Raw genomic sequence first — 14,840 nt, 5'->3', positions numbered from 1 at the left:
CTAATTCATGGGACATCACAGGGTTTCCTGGGCAAACAAAGGGGCTTCAATGGGAAAGCGGGGATTCAAGCACTGGTCTCCTGGAGTTCTAGCTCACCATTTAGATCACGACATTACAGTATAATGACTCCCTCAGTATGAATTTGTCTAGGATAAATGTTACTTACGTTTTCTCAGAATCACAAGTGTGGAATTCATTAGGCACTGAACACTCACACACAGAGTACCGTTCACTTTCCCCACAGCAGCAATATTTGCCTTTCTCATATTTTCCTCCATGTTTTATGGTCAGCTCAAACTCATACTCAATGTTGTTGGCATTCCAGACAAGACTGAGGGCATTGTAGCAGGATGTCTCAATATAGTTTTCAAGTTTGCCTGGCAGTGGCACTCTATTTATGCAGGGCAGTCCAATGCTTTCCAAAAAATTCCTAATTTTTTCTTCTTCTTTTTCTTTTGTTTTTGAGGATGAATTATTTTCTGGGTTGGCTTTTATTCTGTGACCTTTGCAGCCAGCAAGAATGGTACTCTCTTTATAAGTGAAATCACGAGTACCCAAAAAGTGAGACACTTCATGGATGAGGGTGCCTGGCTGGGAATCTTTTTCAAGGTACTTATGAGCTTTCCAGAACATCTCACACAAGTAAATGGTTTTTGTAATATCATTTCGATATACATAAGCATAGTACTGTGCCTTGCCACTGCTATCCTTAAATGTTGCCTTTTCCCTTTGTTCACTGGTGTTGACTTTCTTAAATTTCACTGTCTTAAGTTCTGCAATAAGATTATTCACCAGATCTTCTGTCACTATTGCATGACGTTCCATCCAAAACTGACAGCTCCCTTCTTCATCAAGTACTAGTTTTTTAGGCACCTGCATCAGCACCTTGTCTTTTTTCTTCAGGGCATCCTGCAGGATCATCAAAGCCCTCTGCTTTGCGTCTTCTGCAATGTTTCTCTCTTCTGCAGTTAGGTCTTCAATTGTACTTTCAGAGGCTTCAATTGTACCTTCAGAGGCTTTAAAACAACACCGTTTATCCTGTATCTTTGCACACACCACAACTTCTTGTGAACTCATAGCTTCATGGAAGTAAAAAAATGGCCTGATTCAGTTTCCTGTACCAAAACAAATCATGTAGTTGAGATTAGCATATTTATCCTACCATTGAGTACATCAGAAAGGTTTGTCTTTCTGCTATCTGGACACTAAAGCTGAATCTACACTGATATACGTATAATGCAATTTCAGAATGCAGTTTAACTGAATTGAACTGGATATTATTATTATTATTATTATTATTATTAATTCTACTCGCTTCTCCTCATGTCTCAAGAGGCAGGTTACAAAACAATTAAATACACAAACACAGCAAAAACACTAGAAAATGTGCACATGTCCATAAAAGTTACATACCAAAACTGATCTCTATGAAATACATATTAAAATAGACAAAACAGAGATTAAACTAAGGACATACATTAAAATTCATGTTTTAATTTGGGTAGTCCTGCCAGAAGAGACAGGTCTTCACTTATAAATTCCGACAGCTGATTTAGCTGTTTGTACTCAACTAGCGGGTTATTCCACGGCCTTGGTGTGGCCAATGAAATATGAGACTACATTCCCATATAATCCAGTTTGATGCAGTTAAACTGCATTCTGAAACTAATTTATTACGACAGTGTAGATCCAGCCTGAAACACAGCAGATCTATTTTGGTGCCATTTGTTGGTACTGGGGAATGAACCTCGGCCCAGTCAAATGTCACAGCGGAAGGTAAATACAGTAGCTGCCATCCCCTTCTTTACACTCTCCCAATATTGTTGGTCTCAATTTCCAGAAAGAATAACCCAATGCCAGGGATGATGGGAGGTGTAATATGACATACTGTAATCTAAAATACCATTAATTCTCCAAACTGCTTAATTTATTTGCTCATTTATTCTGCTTATATCCTACCTTAGTCCCTTCAGGGAGAGAGGATGAATTAAAATTAAATAATAATAATAATAATAATTATTATTATTATTATTATTTCTCCCACAAAAGGCCCAAGTTGGCTTCTAATATGTAAACCAGAAGCTGGCTACTAAGTCATCGATAGTTATTTACAGTGTTTGAAAGGTTCACACAAGAGACAGGGAGGAATCTGAATGCAAAATATAATTTTCCTTATGAAACATTGCTTTTTTGTGGGAAATTCTTTTGTTTCACCTGCTGCAGTGACTAGTAATGCCATGAAAATATTGCAGGGCTTTAATCTGGGCATAGCTGCATACGCTTCAATTACATATTCAGGCTAAGAAAGAGATTCCAAGACCCCAGTAAGAGAGATCTTATTTTCAGACTTCCAAACTGGGTTCAGGGATAGGCACTATGGATTACATCGCAAATAGTGTAAGTTGGTTAATGGAGCACACCAAAGATTTTCAAAACAACATCAACCCGTGCTTTATAGATATGGCAAAGATTTTACTTGTAGCTGATCAAGAACTGTGGATCATAACAGGTGATTATCATGGGACAATATACTGAGAAATAGAATAATTTCAAATTGGCAAGGGTGTCAGGCAAAACTACGTTTTGTCGCCTTGTGTGTTTAACCTGTATGCTGAACAAACAACATGTACCGTAAGTAGGATCAGACTCAAAGGAAGGAGTTGTGAAAATTGAAGGAGGGAATCTCAACAATTTAATATATCCATATGACACTAATTTAAGAGATCTATATGGCACCATACTACTAGCAGAAACTAGCACAGGCTCTGAACAATTACTCAAGAAAGTAAAGGAAGAAAATACTAACACAACAGGAAATGGTGAAGATTACATTTCAGATAGATAGATTCAATCATGGAAGCCACAGCTCTGAATCTGCAAGGCCGAAGAACTGTTGATGGTAGGATGACTTGAAGGTCTCTCATTCATAGGGCCATCAGAAGTTGAAGTGGACCTGACAGCAGTTAACAATAAGAGATAAGGAACAAAACTTAGCTGAAAAAGCTAAACCTTCTACAGTACTCACACTGTTTTTCTCCTCACTGTTGTTTCTTTCGAACACACTTAGCAGCTTCCTTGTCACCTTGAAAAGGATTAAAGTAGTGGGTCTGTTGTGTACAGTATTTCCAATGGTGAAAGCCACAGAAGAATGACCGGGCTGTAGCTTTCACTTTTGATTTTATAGGACATTTATCTGGGATGGGCAAGAAAGTCCCTAATAAACACAGATAAAAACTGATAAAACCTTGGAAATGCCACCTCAGGAATTTTTAAATAAAGCCGGAAAGCCCCTGCCTCGTTATATTACTGATCAATTATAAAAGCAAAATCTATATAAATAATAATGTATTGTTAGTTTATGGGATTAACATAACACAAAAACCACTGGGCAAATTGACACCAAATTTGGACAGCATACACCTAAGAACCCAATGTATGTTCTTCACTCAAAAAAATTGATTTTGTCATTTGGGAGTTGTATTTGCTGGGATTTATAGTTCACCTACAAAGAGCATTCTGAACTCTACCAATTATGGAATTGAACCAAATGTGATGTACAGGACTCCTATGTCCAACAGAAAACACTAGAAGGGTTTGGTGGGCATTGACCTTGAGTTTGAGAGTTGTAGTTCACCTACATCCAGAGAGCACTGTGGACTCAAACAATGATGGATTTGGACTAAACTTGGCACAAAAATTCCATATGCCTAAATATGAACACAGATGGAGTTTGTAGGAAATACATCTTGACATTTGGGATTTGTAGTTACTGGGATTTATAGTTCACTACAATCAAAGGGCATTCTGAACCCCACAAACAACAGAATTGGGGCAAACGTCCCACACAGAACCCCCATGACCAACAGAAAATACTTATGGCCATTCAGTCCAACTCTCTTCACCAGGACAAGAAAATGCAATCAAAGCCCTCCTGACAAAGAGCCGTCCAGTCATAAATATAGATAAATAGATAGATAGATATGATTCACACACACACACACACACACACAGATATAGTATCATAGATTTGAAAGGGACCCCTAAAGAAGGACAATTATATGTTGCATATTCCAGAGTAGGCAAACCAGACACACTCCACATCAACACAGGCAAGAAATACTGTTTGCCCACAAGCATCAAGACATTACATATATTAGAAACCAGCACTTTCTCATTATTTTATTTTCCAGATCACCAGACTGGGCCACAGCAACACATGGCAGGAGACGGCTAGTATCAAATAAAAAACAAGTAACAAATCAAAGAACCCTAGTGTAAGACTTGGGTTCTGGGAGAACAGGGTTCAAATCTGCACTCATTCATGGAAACCCATTGGGTGACTTTGGGCAAGTTACATTTTCTCAGTCCCAGATGAAAGCAATACATTCTCCAAAGAAAACCCTGGGGTAGGGTTGCCATTTGTTGGAAACGACTTGAAGGGACACACACAACAATAATGATACTGCTCTAGCAAACGAACCACTGTTTTTGTAACAAATATGTGGGTCTTTAAAATGCCCCTCTCTATGCCAGAGGATTGTATTGTGGCAAAAATACCAACTTTTACAGCCCCCCAACACTATCTCCTCTCACTAGGCCAAACCCCAGGAAAACAACAACTATGAAAAGATTTGTAACCTCATAATTCCCTACCATACAGTAACTCTATGCCTCTGCTGCACTTTTTTCCATTAGAAGCCTCATTGTTGTGATTTTCTCCTTTAAGATGTATTTTGTTTTAACATGTCTAGACCGCAATGCTTTGAGGATTCTGCCTGGCAAGAAATGCTAAAATTCATAGTCAACCATAATTAATAATAACCCCAAAGTTCCAGATTAAAACTCACCAAAGCAGCTGAAGACAAGGACAAAGGTGTTTTATTGTTCATCCTGATCAGAGATCGAGACTTGTGTGCTTCTGCCCCAAAGGACAAGTCTGAGAAACATGTGCTCCTGTACATTATTTCTTATGATTGTGCAGTTGTGTGCTTTTATACCATTTGTTCTAGGTTTTGACCATTGCCTCCTCTTGTGATCTGTTTCTCATTTTGGAGAGAATGCCCCAAAAGAGTTTGTCTCGATTAGATTGTCTTCTCCCTCTGGTGGGATGAGTTTGGTTGTGGGTATGTACAGATTTGTAGGAATGAGTAGAGGGATACAGTCCCGTAGTATAAAACTGGCACACATTCCCAGGTAATTTGTTCTGCAAACAACTTATATAGCTGTGTTTTGCATTTGTTATAACACATTTTATGTGAAGTATTTTAATTTGCTCAGGAAGGCAGAATCTAGGGTATTGTGGCTGGGCACCCAGAAAGGATTTGGAACCCTTCAGGTCTTATTCAAGATCTACTATTTCAGGAATTTCTGGAAGTGGAAAAAGGATTTCCATTCAGCGGGATATTCACCTGTATCATGACTTTCTAACAATGTAGGAAAGAGATCCTGACATGTCTATATATAAACATTACACACACACTTCTACAATTAAGTGTGAATATTTCTGTGGCCAAAATGGGATACATAAAATGAAATTTGAACAACCTATACAAGGGAATTTTTGAAAAATATAAGGGAGAGGCCCACAAAACATTCCAGTAAGGACTGAGCAAACAGTAGCAACACAGTGATGACTGTTGGAAGACGTGGAAAACATAGGTTTGTTTCTGTGCATACCTGTTTCCTTAAAACCCTGAATAGGGGAATTTCAAGCAGCAACATTTTCATACACCTGACACTTTTATCGCTTGTGTGCTCTTTCCAAGAAAATGGAGCAAAAATGAAAGTGCATCCAGAGTTTTGGGCTTGTTTACAAGAAGTAGTCTCATTTACAGGAAGCAATTGGCATTAAGGCTGCAAACCACCCAAGTGATCTATAAGCATATGGATCATTTATTGTCACGAGTATAGTGCCTTGCTCAGAGAAGTACCTTCTGACATCATTATTCCCCAGCAAAAGTGATGTAGGGAGCTTCTCCTGCTGCAGATTTGGCTTCAGATAGTGCAAAGGAAAGGGGTCTTTCTGGATAACTATCTCAGTTAAGGCAGCCTCACTGTTCCAATGTTGCCTTCAAAGGGTGGAAGACAAAGGAAGAACAAAGTAGCCTTAGCTGGGAGTTCAAAAAACATCTAAGGCCCCATCTACACAGACCAATTAATACAGTTCCAAATCCTTATTGAAGAAAGTACTTTTGCTATGTAGATGATTTCATAGGATATCCTGGAACCAGTTAGAAACCTAGATGTTGATGACACAAACCACAGAGCACAAGTGCACATTAACGACTTTATTTTGTGGCACTTGTTTCTCTGGCAGCTGCAGTTTGAAGCTAGCTTTGAATTGCATTAAATTACCAGGGTAAATGGAGCCTGAGTTCTAACCTCAAAGTTTTGCCAGCATTTTAAAGAACCCAGTAAATAAAGATCCAGGTTAGCTTGGGGTGTAGCTGCAAGGCATTCATTACTTCTCTTTACTAAGGCATATAGGGCTTCAGGGAGTGAGAGAAGATTCTTCATAAGGGCTGAATGGATCCACCAAATATGGTCAATGGGCCAGAAATTCTCCACAACTGCTCTAAAAATGAAATTAATGTTGTTTAAATAGTTATCTCAAGTAAACATTGGAAGAGTATTACAAATGGATAGAGTCCAGCTTGTTGGATTATGTGTATTTCTTTAACTTTGGTCCATTAATAGATATTTTGTAGTGATAGGAATGTTAAATGTGGAGTCTTGAAACATTTTTTCTGCTTTGAACAGAATTGACTCTCACGAAAGTTGTTTTTGCTGGGAGTTAAGTAGTGCAGTATTAATTATTCCAAAAATAGTCCACAGGATTAAAAAATACTACAGACCTTGTCAAGAAACCACACATGCATACCATAGGTGTAACTGATTTATTTCAGGATCAGGTGTTTCAAAGAAAGCAAATAGATATAGGAATCTTTGCTTCAGTACATGATTAGATTATGATTTTTAGGAATGAAATTTAAATAGGAAAATGAACTAGCTATTTTCTTCCAGGCGTTTTTGCTGTTGCTAATGCTCCTGATAGCAAGATAGTGGTTTGGGATCACCGCCATTTAGCTGAATAACATGGTGCATTTTTACAGCGATGCAACAGTTGTATTCTTTATAACCACCAAAGGAAAGATCTGCAGGTGAATTACAATTCTAGCCACTTTGAGTTCTGGTATTGGGACTGGGCCCTTCCACACAGCCCTATATCCCAGAATATCAAGGCAGAAAATCCCACAATATCTGCTTTGAACTGGGTTATCAGAGTCCACACTCAGATAATGTGGGGTTTTCTGCCTTGATATTCTGGGATATAGGGCTGTGTGGATGGGGGCCCTAAAAACAAATAAATGAAATAAATAAATAATCACAGCCCCAACCAAGTAGCCATTGCTGTGGAAATAAGGTTCTCTGCCAACATGATGCAATATAGCAAGGTAAGCCTTGGTAAGAATAGTGATCTTCCCCAGGCTTTAAGTTTTCATTTAAGTGTTAAAGGGGAAAGGCTTCTTTTCCTATGTATCTCAAGATTTATTTATTTTGTCTTTCAGTGTATGCTCTCAGAAGGCACTGGAAGAAGAAAGGAATGGAGTAGAGGAGCTGAAAACTGCACAGTGATGACTCTCTAAGCTAGGCTTACCAGTGCAATTATGGAACTACTAATCCAAATATTATTTTCCAAGATATTTTCCCCCCAAATCATTCTTTTAAAATGTTTTCTCTCAATTAAAGCATATGTTTTTAAAAAGTAAAAAAGCAGAACAAACCATTTCAATTTCAACAAAATGGTCCACAAAAACAAGCTCCTCCCCCACCAGCAGTTATAGTTCCATTACAGCAGTGGTTCTTAACCTGTGGGCCGTGGACCACTAGTGGGCCACAAGGATGAAAATCTGGTCCACAAGCTTCCTTCCTCTTTATTTATTTTATTTCCATTCCTTTTGCACCGCCTGCCACTCCTTCCCTGTCGCTGACCATGGCATATGTTCTGTATCAGAAACTAGAGCTGATGTGGTCTATCCAATGCCATTTTCTGAATCAGCACCCCAAACTGAATCTAAAGTTGACCAATAATTGATTTGTAACAGTCACTGGTTGACATTCATTAACAAAGTTGTCTAATAGTTCTCCTCTTAAAAGTACAGTTATTTTACTCACTATTAGCAAATCTGTGATGTATTTTTCCCATTCTTCTGAGGGAGGTATATCTGTGGTTTTCAAATATCTATTATACTATTAGAGCTGCCACTGTCATGTAAAACAATATTTTTTCCAAATTTCCTTTCTAGTTCTTCATCTTGCATATTCAAAAGATACATTTGTGGTGTCATTTTGAAGTTTGTGTTTATCATCTTTTTGAGATACACACAAATCTGTTTCCAGTTGTTTTCTGCTTTGTTGCATGTTATAAGGATATCACACTGCTGTACCAACAATTATAAGGAACCTGGGGGAACTATATCAGCAGATTGCCATTAATTATAAGGAACTTAGCAGAGAAAGGGACAGAGGATTTTAAAATAGTGAATCCCACAAGCTGCCAACGAAATTATATTATGGTGCAGGGGGATTTTTAAAACAGGAAAGAGGCAACTGGGAGATCTTGAAACTGTTTCCTCAATTGTTTTCGCTGCCACCTTTTTGTTTGGTATTCAGGCTGAGTTGAATGTGAAGAGTATACTTAGTAACATCCTTTTGTGTTACAATAGTGTTTGTTTTATTTAGAGGGTTTAAATCACAATGATGTTCCCACTGAGGCTGTTGTAAAGTGTTAACAATAATAAAACGTTTATTTAACAGGCTTAAACTTCTTCTGGTACAAATGCGTAGTGGTTTCAGTAAGTTACTGGTACATAAGCTTCTGGTTACATTTGATGTACAATTCTTAGATGGGCTGTGGGTTCAAATCTTGATGTTAACAAAACCGGATATTACCTCAGGAAATTAATTGCTGATAATAATTCCAAACAAAATCCCCCCCCCCCCTTTCTGGAACCTAGCCAATAGCCTTTGGCCTAGCCTTTCTCAGGGACAAAGAAACAGACCACAAACAAGGTCCTGTTCCACTATCTGTATTCTTAGCTAATTTCTCTAGCTCTTGAATACCACAAAAGATTAACCCAGATCTCCTATCTAACATCAACCAATTGTTATCACCCACTGACAAACTCCCAATGGACAATTCCAACTGCCAACTCAATCCCCCAGTTCAAAAGGTACATTTTTTCTTTTGTGAACGCTAGGCTCCGCCCCTATTTTCTAACCAATCCTGGCTGTCTAATCTCTACTTCCTGGATTAGGACACGCCTCTCTAGAAAATCCTTAAGTAAGATGGCGTCTCCTTGTTTCCCTATCCTAAGATGGCCACAGGGCTTCGCCAGGCCCACATTCTAGCTGCTTAAGATAAAGAGTTCTTTACACATGCCTACCACATGTGGTAAAATGTGCCCTTTTCTTTCCCACGTTTCCAGCATTTGTCAGTGCAGCTGTACATCTCTATTCTCTTTAACCAGCAGTGAAGCCAGGGAAAACCATTTTTTCTCAGCTCAAAGTGGACTCCAGTGTATGTAGGGGTTCAGCCTGTGATTGTTTCTTTGCCTTAGGGTTCTGAGGAGAATGATCATGATCATGAGTCTCTAGAGGTTCCAATGTCTGAGTTAAATGATCAGGTTTCTGCTGACTCCTGGGGATTTGGGAATTGAGATGATGGCCAAGAGAGTACAGTTAGCCAAAGTGAACATGTTAGCCAGAGTGATCCTGAGGATTCTGGGATAGTTGGTTCACAAGACAAAGATGCTTCAGTGTAGGTAGAAAAAGAGGCTGATGAAAAGGTTGAACGGCCACGGCCACACAGTGATAGTGAAAGGAACGTTTGATAGGAGAAGTCAAATCAATCAACATCGCCACCTGGAAGGGGGTAGAAGATGGTCAGAAAGATTAAGAGAAAAAAGGGGTCAGGGAGAGGTTTTCCAAGGGAAACGGAATGCTTTTTCTGTGGCTTTCTGAATAAATATAGGGCCTCTGAATCTATACTTTTTAGTGAGTCCAACATTTGTTTTTCATGTGTAACTACCATGCCTTTTGCTTCATGCCTGATATCCATTTCTTCCTGTTCATGCTGAGGTTCTTGTATGTGATTTGTTCTGGTTTCAAGATCCTACATTTGGATTTATTGGCTCAAGTTTGCTGCTGTTTTTTCATGGGACTTTGGTTTTTTGCAACCTTTTGGAACTGAAAGACTCTAACTCCTGTGGACCTTTTTACTGGACTTTGGAACCTTCCTGGTTCCGGATTTAGATTTTGACTGATTGATTTTACCTGACTCAACTGACCGCTTTGTTGACATTTCTTTATTACTTGTTTGAATACTTATTACCTTTTTGGCTATTGCTATATTAATCTTCAATAAACTGTTTTGCTTATAAAGAATATTGGTGTGTTTTTGTATTCAAAGGTGCCAATCCCAGCCTTGGTGTGCAACAGTGTAGCTGAGGGCCACATGCAGCACTGGGAATACAGCTTTTGTCCCCTGGGTCTAAGACTTTTCTACTCTTCAATACACCTACCAAGAATATAAATCCATAGCATTCTGTAAAGCAAGGGCAAAATCCAGGTAGAAATGGGCAGGGTATCCCATTTTATAGCCAAAGCTTGTAAAAGTTATACAGTTCTCAGAACCTCCCAACTATTTTTCTAATGTTAATACTTTGTGTATACCTCACATTTTTTCCAAAGCTGGAGTTCAATATGGCTATTTAGGACTTGAGCTCTTTCTCTAATATTATGAGGTCTATGATATTGATCAGAAGATTGAAGAATTCATATTCCTGCCAAGAATCTGCAAAGAGTTCATTTCCATCTAGGAACTTTAGAAGTCTCTGGATATCCAAGAAACGTTGACATTCATCCAGGATGGGATACAATTCATTATTTTTTGTGAATTCCCTTGCAGCAGAAATGATGGTAGAGACTCTGGTGACTTCCTTCATAGTCAATCTGCTTTCTGTTTCCAGCAGTGCAGAAAGTTTAAATGACGAGAGAACCAGGGTGTACGTCATTAGGACAATCTTTGTTAATGCTCCCCTAGTAGGTTTTGCCTTGGCTTCTCTAAGAGATTCACACACTTCCTCCATATTGTTGTGAAACTCCTTTAGTTTGTGTGCTATTGCCTCTGATCTTTGATGTAGTTCCTTCAGAAGTATCTCTGTTTCCCACCTAAAAAAACCCAGAAAATGGATTTCAATTAACTCTGGTCATCCCTAGATCTTCCTGCAATAACAAAATGGTCTGGTTATTAGTTGACGGCAGAATGTTATTTTTTCAAGAAAAGGAACTTAGGCAAATGACTGGCAGAGACATCTTGCTGAAGCATAGTGAGGTCTGGAAAAGGAGTTGTGTGTGTTATTTTACTCTTAGTGACATAGGATTATATTTTATTTTGTGTCAATAATATAATAGGTCTCTGAAAACTCTAAAAAAAAGTGCGTAGCATAGAGGTTGTCATAGAATCATAGAGTTGGAGGAGACCTGGTTGGCTATCCAGCCCAACCCCATTCTGCCAAGAAGCAGGAAAACTGCATTCAAAGCACCCCTGATAGGTTGCCATCCAGCCTCTGTTTAAAAGCCTCCAAAGAAGGAGCCTCCACCACACTTCAGGGCAGAGAGTTCCACTGCTGAACACTTCTCACAGTCAGGAAGTTCTTCCTAATGTTCAGGTGGAATCTCCTTTCTTGTAGTTTGAAGCCATTGTTCTGTGTCCTAGTATCCAGGGCAGCAGAAAACAAGCTTGCTCCCTCCTCCCAATGACTTCCTCTCACATATTTATACGTGGCCCTCAGTCTTCTCTTCTGCAAGCTAAACATGCCCAGCTCTTTAAGCTTTTTAATTCAATGGTCCATTCTTCTGTGACTATTCCTTCCCCTGTTCTAAGACATAATAAATATCTCCTGAAACTTTGGCACTTTCCCCTGTCAAAGGGCTGCTCCTGGCTTTCTGTAGTACTAAGGATGCAGTGGGGTCAAAGAAAGGCGAGAAAGCCATTCATCAGAATCTGGTGGGCTGGATGTGGTATAGGGAAGAATTGCAGTCAGTGCTGGAACAGCCAAAGGAACAGAGAATGAGTTTAGTTTACTTGGTGGAGGATGGAGGAAGAGGCAAACATCCCATGGGCCTTAAAAGTCAGACATCACTCGATTCAAAATGTACTCACATTTCATCCGAGGTGCAAGTGTGGAAGTAGTCAGGCACAGAAGACTCACACACAGAGTGCCGTTTGGTTTCCCCACAGCAGGAGTACTTGCCATCCACATAACTTCCTCTGTGGTTGAGGATGAGCTCAAACTCATGTGCAATGCTGTTGGCATTTAGGAAGGCATTCCCAAGAGCCTTTTCCCAGTAGTCTTCTTCAGGAGGAAGAGGATTTAATGAGCTGCCTTTTACCAGGATACCTTTGCATGCAACATAAAGGGTGCTCTCTTTGTAAGTGAGGTCGGTGGTACCCAGAAAATGAGACAATTCATGGATGAGTGTACCTGGCTGGGAGTCTTTCTCAAGATATTCTGGAGCTTTCCAGAACATATCACATAGATAGATGATCTTATTCTCATTTGTCTGTTCTATGTATGCATAAGTGAAGGGCTTTCTAATGTTCTTCTTAAATGTTACTTTCTTGAGTTCTGCAATAAGCTTTTGGACAGTGTCTTCTGTTAGAATGGCATGACGCTGCATCCAAAAGGACTCTTTCTCCTCTCCTTTAAGGAAGACTCTCTGAGGTACTTTCATCAGTACTTTGTCCTTCTTCTTCAGGGCATCTAGCATAATATCTAGTGTCTGCTGCTTTGCTGCTTCCAATATTTTTGCCTCCTCCTTGGTAAGGTCTTGAATTGTACTGATCTTTTTATTCGGAGGCTTTGTCGACTCCAGCAGTGTAAAGACTGATCCCATAATTGTGCGAATGTAAATATGCACCAATCTGTACGAATCTTCTACTTCAGTTTTCTGCTACAAATGTTAACAATTCGAGTAAGCATAGCCAATGGTGAGGTATCATGGGAGCTGCAGTCCAATAGATTGTGGAGAATACCTAATTAAAATAGTAAATGGAACATTTACACAAATACACAAATGGAAAACAAGTTCATTCTGAGCTTATAAACTGCAATACAAGATGGTGGCTATTTTGAGGCACAAACTCTTTTGTTTAGCCATTTGTTCAAGCTAGTGGCAAACCTGCATTAACATATCTCAAGCATGCCAGATTGAAGATTCAGTGACCATTCCTAAGGAAGTAAAGACTAGAGTTTCGTTCAACATTTCTCAACCTGGGGGTCGGGACCCCTGGGGAGAATCACGGGGGGTTTCAGAGGAGTTGCCAAAGACCATCAGAAAAAATATATTTCTGATGGACTTAGGAACCCCTTTAGCAGAGAAGACTGAAGATCTCTCTGCCTGTCCTTCCCTTACTTTTTGGAAACCAGCAGCGAATCATCTCACTAAAAGCCTTTCTCCTCCTGTGATTGGTTGGCCAAGGGAAGGGCTGTTTCTGAGACTCCAAGTGAGGAGGGGAGAGCAGGCATGCTTGGCGTATGGCAGTGTGGTGCACATGTGTGGGTGAGTGAGAGTGTGTGAGGTTGGAGGGAGGCTTGCACCAGTGAGTCCCTTCAAGGCATGGGGGTTCTGGGTGGGAAGTTTGGCCCAATTCTATCCTTGGTGGGGTTCAGAATGCTCTTTCATTACAGGTGAACTATAAATCCCAGCAACTACAACTCCCAAATGTCAAAATCTATTTTCCCCAAACTCCACCATTTGGCATATTGAATATTTGTGTCAAGTTTGGTCCAGATCCATCTTTGGTAGAGTCCATAGTGCTCTCTGGAACTACAACTCCAAAACTCAAGGTCAATGCCCACCAAAGCCTTCCCGCATTTTGTATTGGTCATGGGAGTTCTGTGTGCCAAGTTTGGTTCAATTCCAATTTGGTTCAAATGACAAAATCAATCCCCCCCCCCCCCCACCAGTATCCGGGTATTTGTGCCAAATTTGGTCCAGTGAATGAAAATACATCCTACATATTAGATAGTTACATTATGATTCATAACAGAAGCAATATTACAGTTGTGAAGTAGCAACCAAAATAATTTTATGGTTGGGGATCACCACAACATGAGGAGCTATATTAAGGTGTCATGGCATTAGGAAGGTAGAGAAACACTGGTCTAGCTGGTCCTTATTACCTGTGTAATGGCCTATTAGGGGAGTGGTTGCATATTTTCCAAAATTATGCAAAAGCTGTGGCACTTCATAGAGAAAGTTGATGACTCCAAACTACCGTATGTCTTTCATGCCAAGCTTTGATGGGAGAGATCCATGTGCTTTGGGAAAGACAGCTTGGATAATTGCCTTAGAATCGAGTGCTCAGATGATACCATTCCTAAAGACTACAATCCCAGCAAAATTTCACTGTGGCTGCTGTTTCCAGATTTTTAAAATAATTGATGTTATGGCAAAAGTAATTTTTCCAAGAAAAGCCCACTGACTGTGGTGACCAACAAACTCAATGAAAACGGGGTGCCATTCTAGCTTTTGCATTCTTCCTTAAGGCACTTTAGAGTGCTACCCACCTTTCAAATAGAAGCACCAAGGCAACTAACTACAAGTGTTTCTAGATCCCGGGAGGTAGGAAACAGACCCTTGCTGAGGGAAGTATTATACTCACTCATTACTTTTCTCCTTGATCCGCTGTACCAATCTGCCTATGCAGCTTCTTCCTTGCCTTGAAGAAGATAATTAGTTCTGCCAGATGCAGTGTTAGGCAATGGTAAGG

General features: G+C 39.7%; 1 protein-coding gene across 1 annotated transcript; it reads right to left on the bottom strand.

Moving 5' to 3' along the window:
• Nucleotides 1–8,811: 8,811 nt before the first annotated feature.
• On the bottom strand, nucleotides 8,812–14,041 carry LOC132765105 (uncharacterized). Its single transcript, XM_060759324.2, has 2 exons — nucleotides 12,228–14,041; nucleotides 8,812–11,233 (listed from the first exon to the last, which is right to left on the bottom strand). Exons 1-2 carry the CDS (start codon nucleotides 12,959–12,961, stop codon nucleotides 10,774–10,776), a joined length of 1,194 nt encoding a protein of 397 aa, XP_060615307.2. The 5' UTR covers nucleotides 12,962–14,041; the 3' UTR covers nucleotides 8,812–10,773.
• Nucleotides 14,042–14,840: the final 799 nt, after the last annotated feature.

This window comes from Anolis sagrei, chromosome 1 (genome assembly GCF_037176765.1).
Source record: "Anolis sagrei isolate rAnoSag1 chromosome 1, rAnoSag1.mat, whole genome shotgun sequence".
NCBI lineage: Eukaryota > Metazoa > Chordata > Lepidosauria > Squamata > Dactyloidae > Anolis > Anolis sagrei.
The sequence above is the reverse complement of the archived record's forward strand: the minus strand, read 5'-3'. Positions and strand labels throughout refer to the sequence as shown.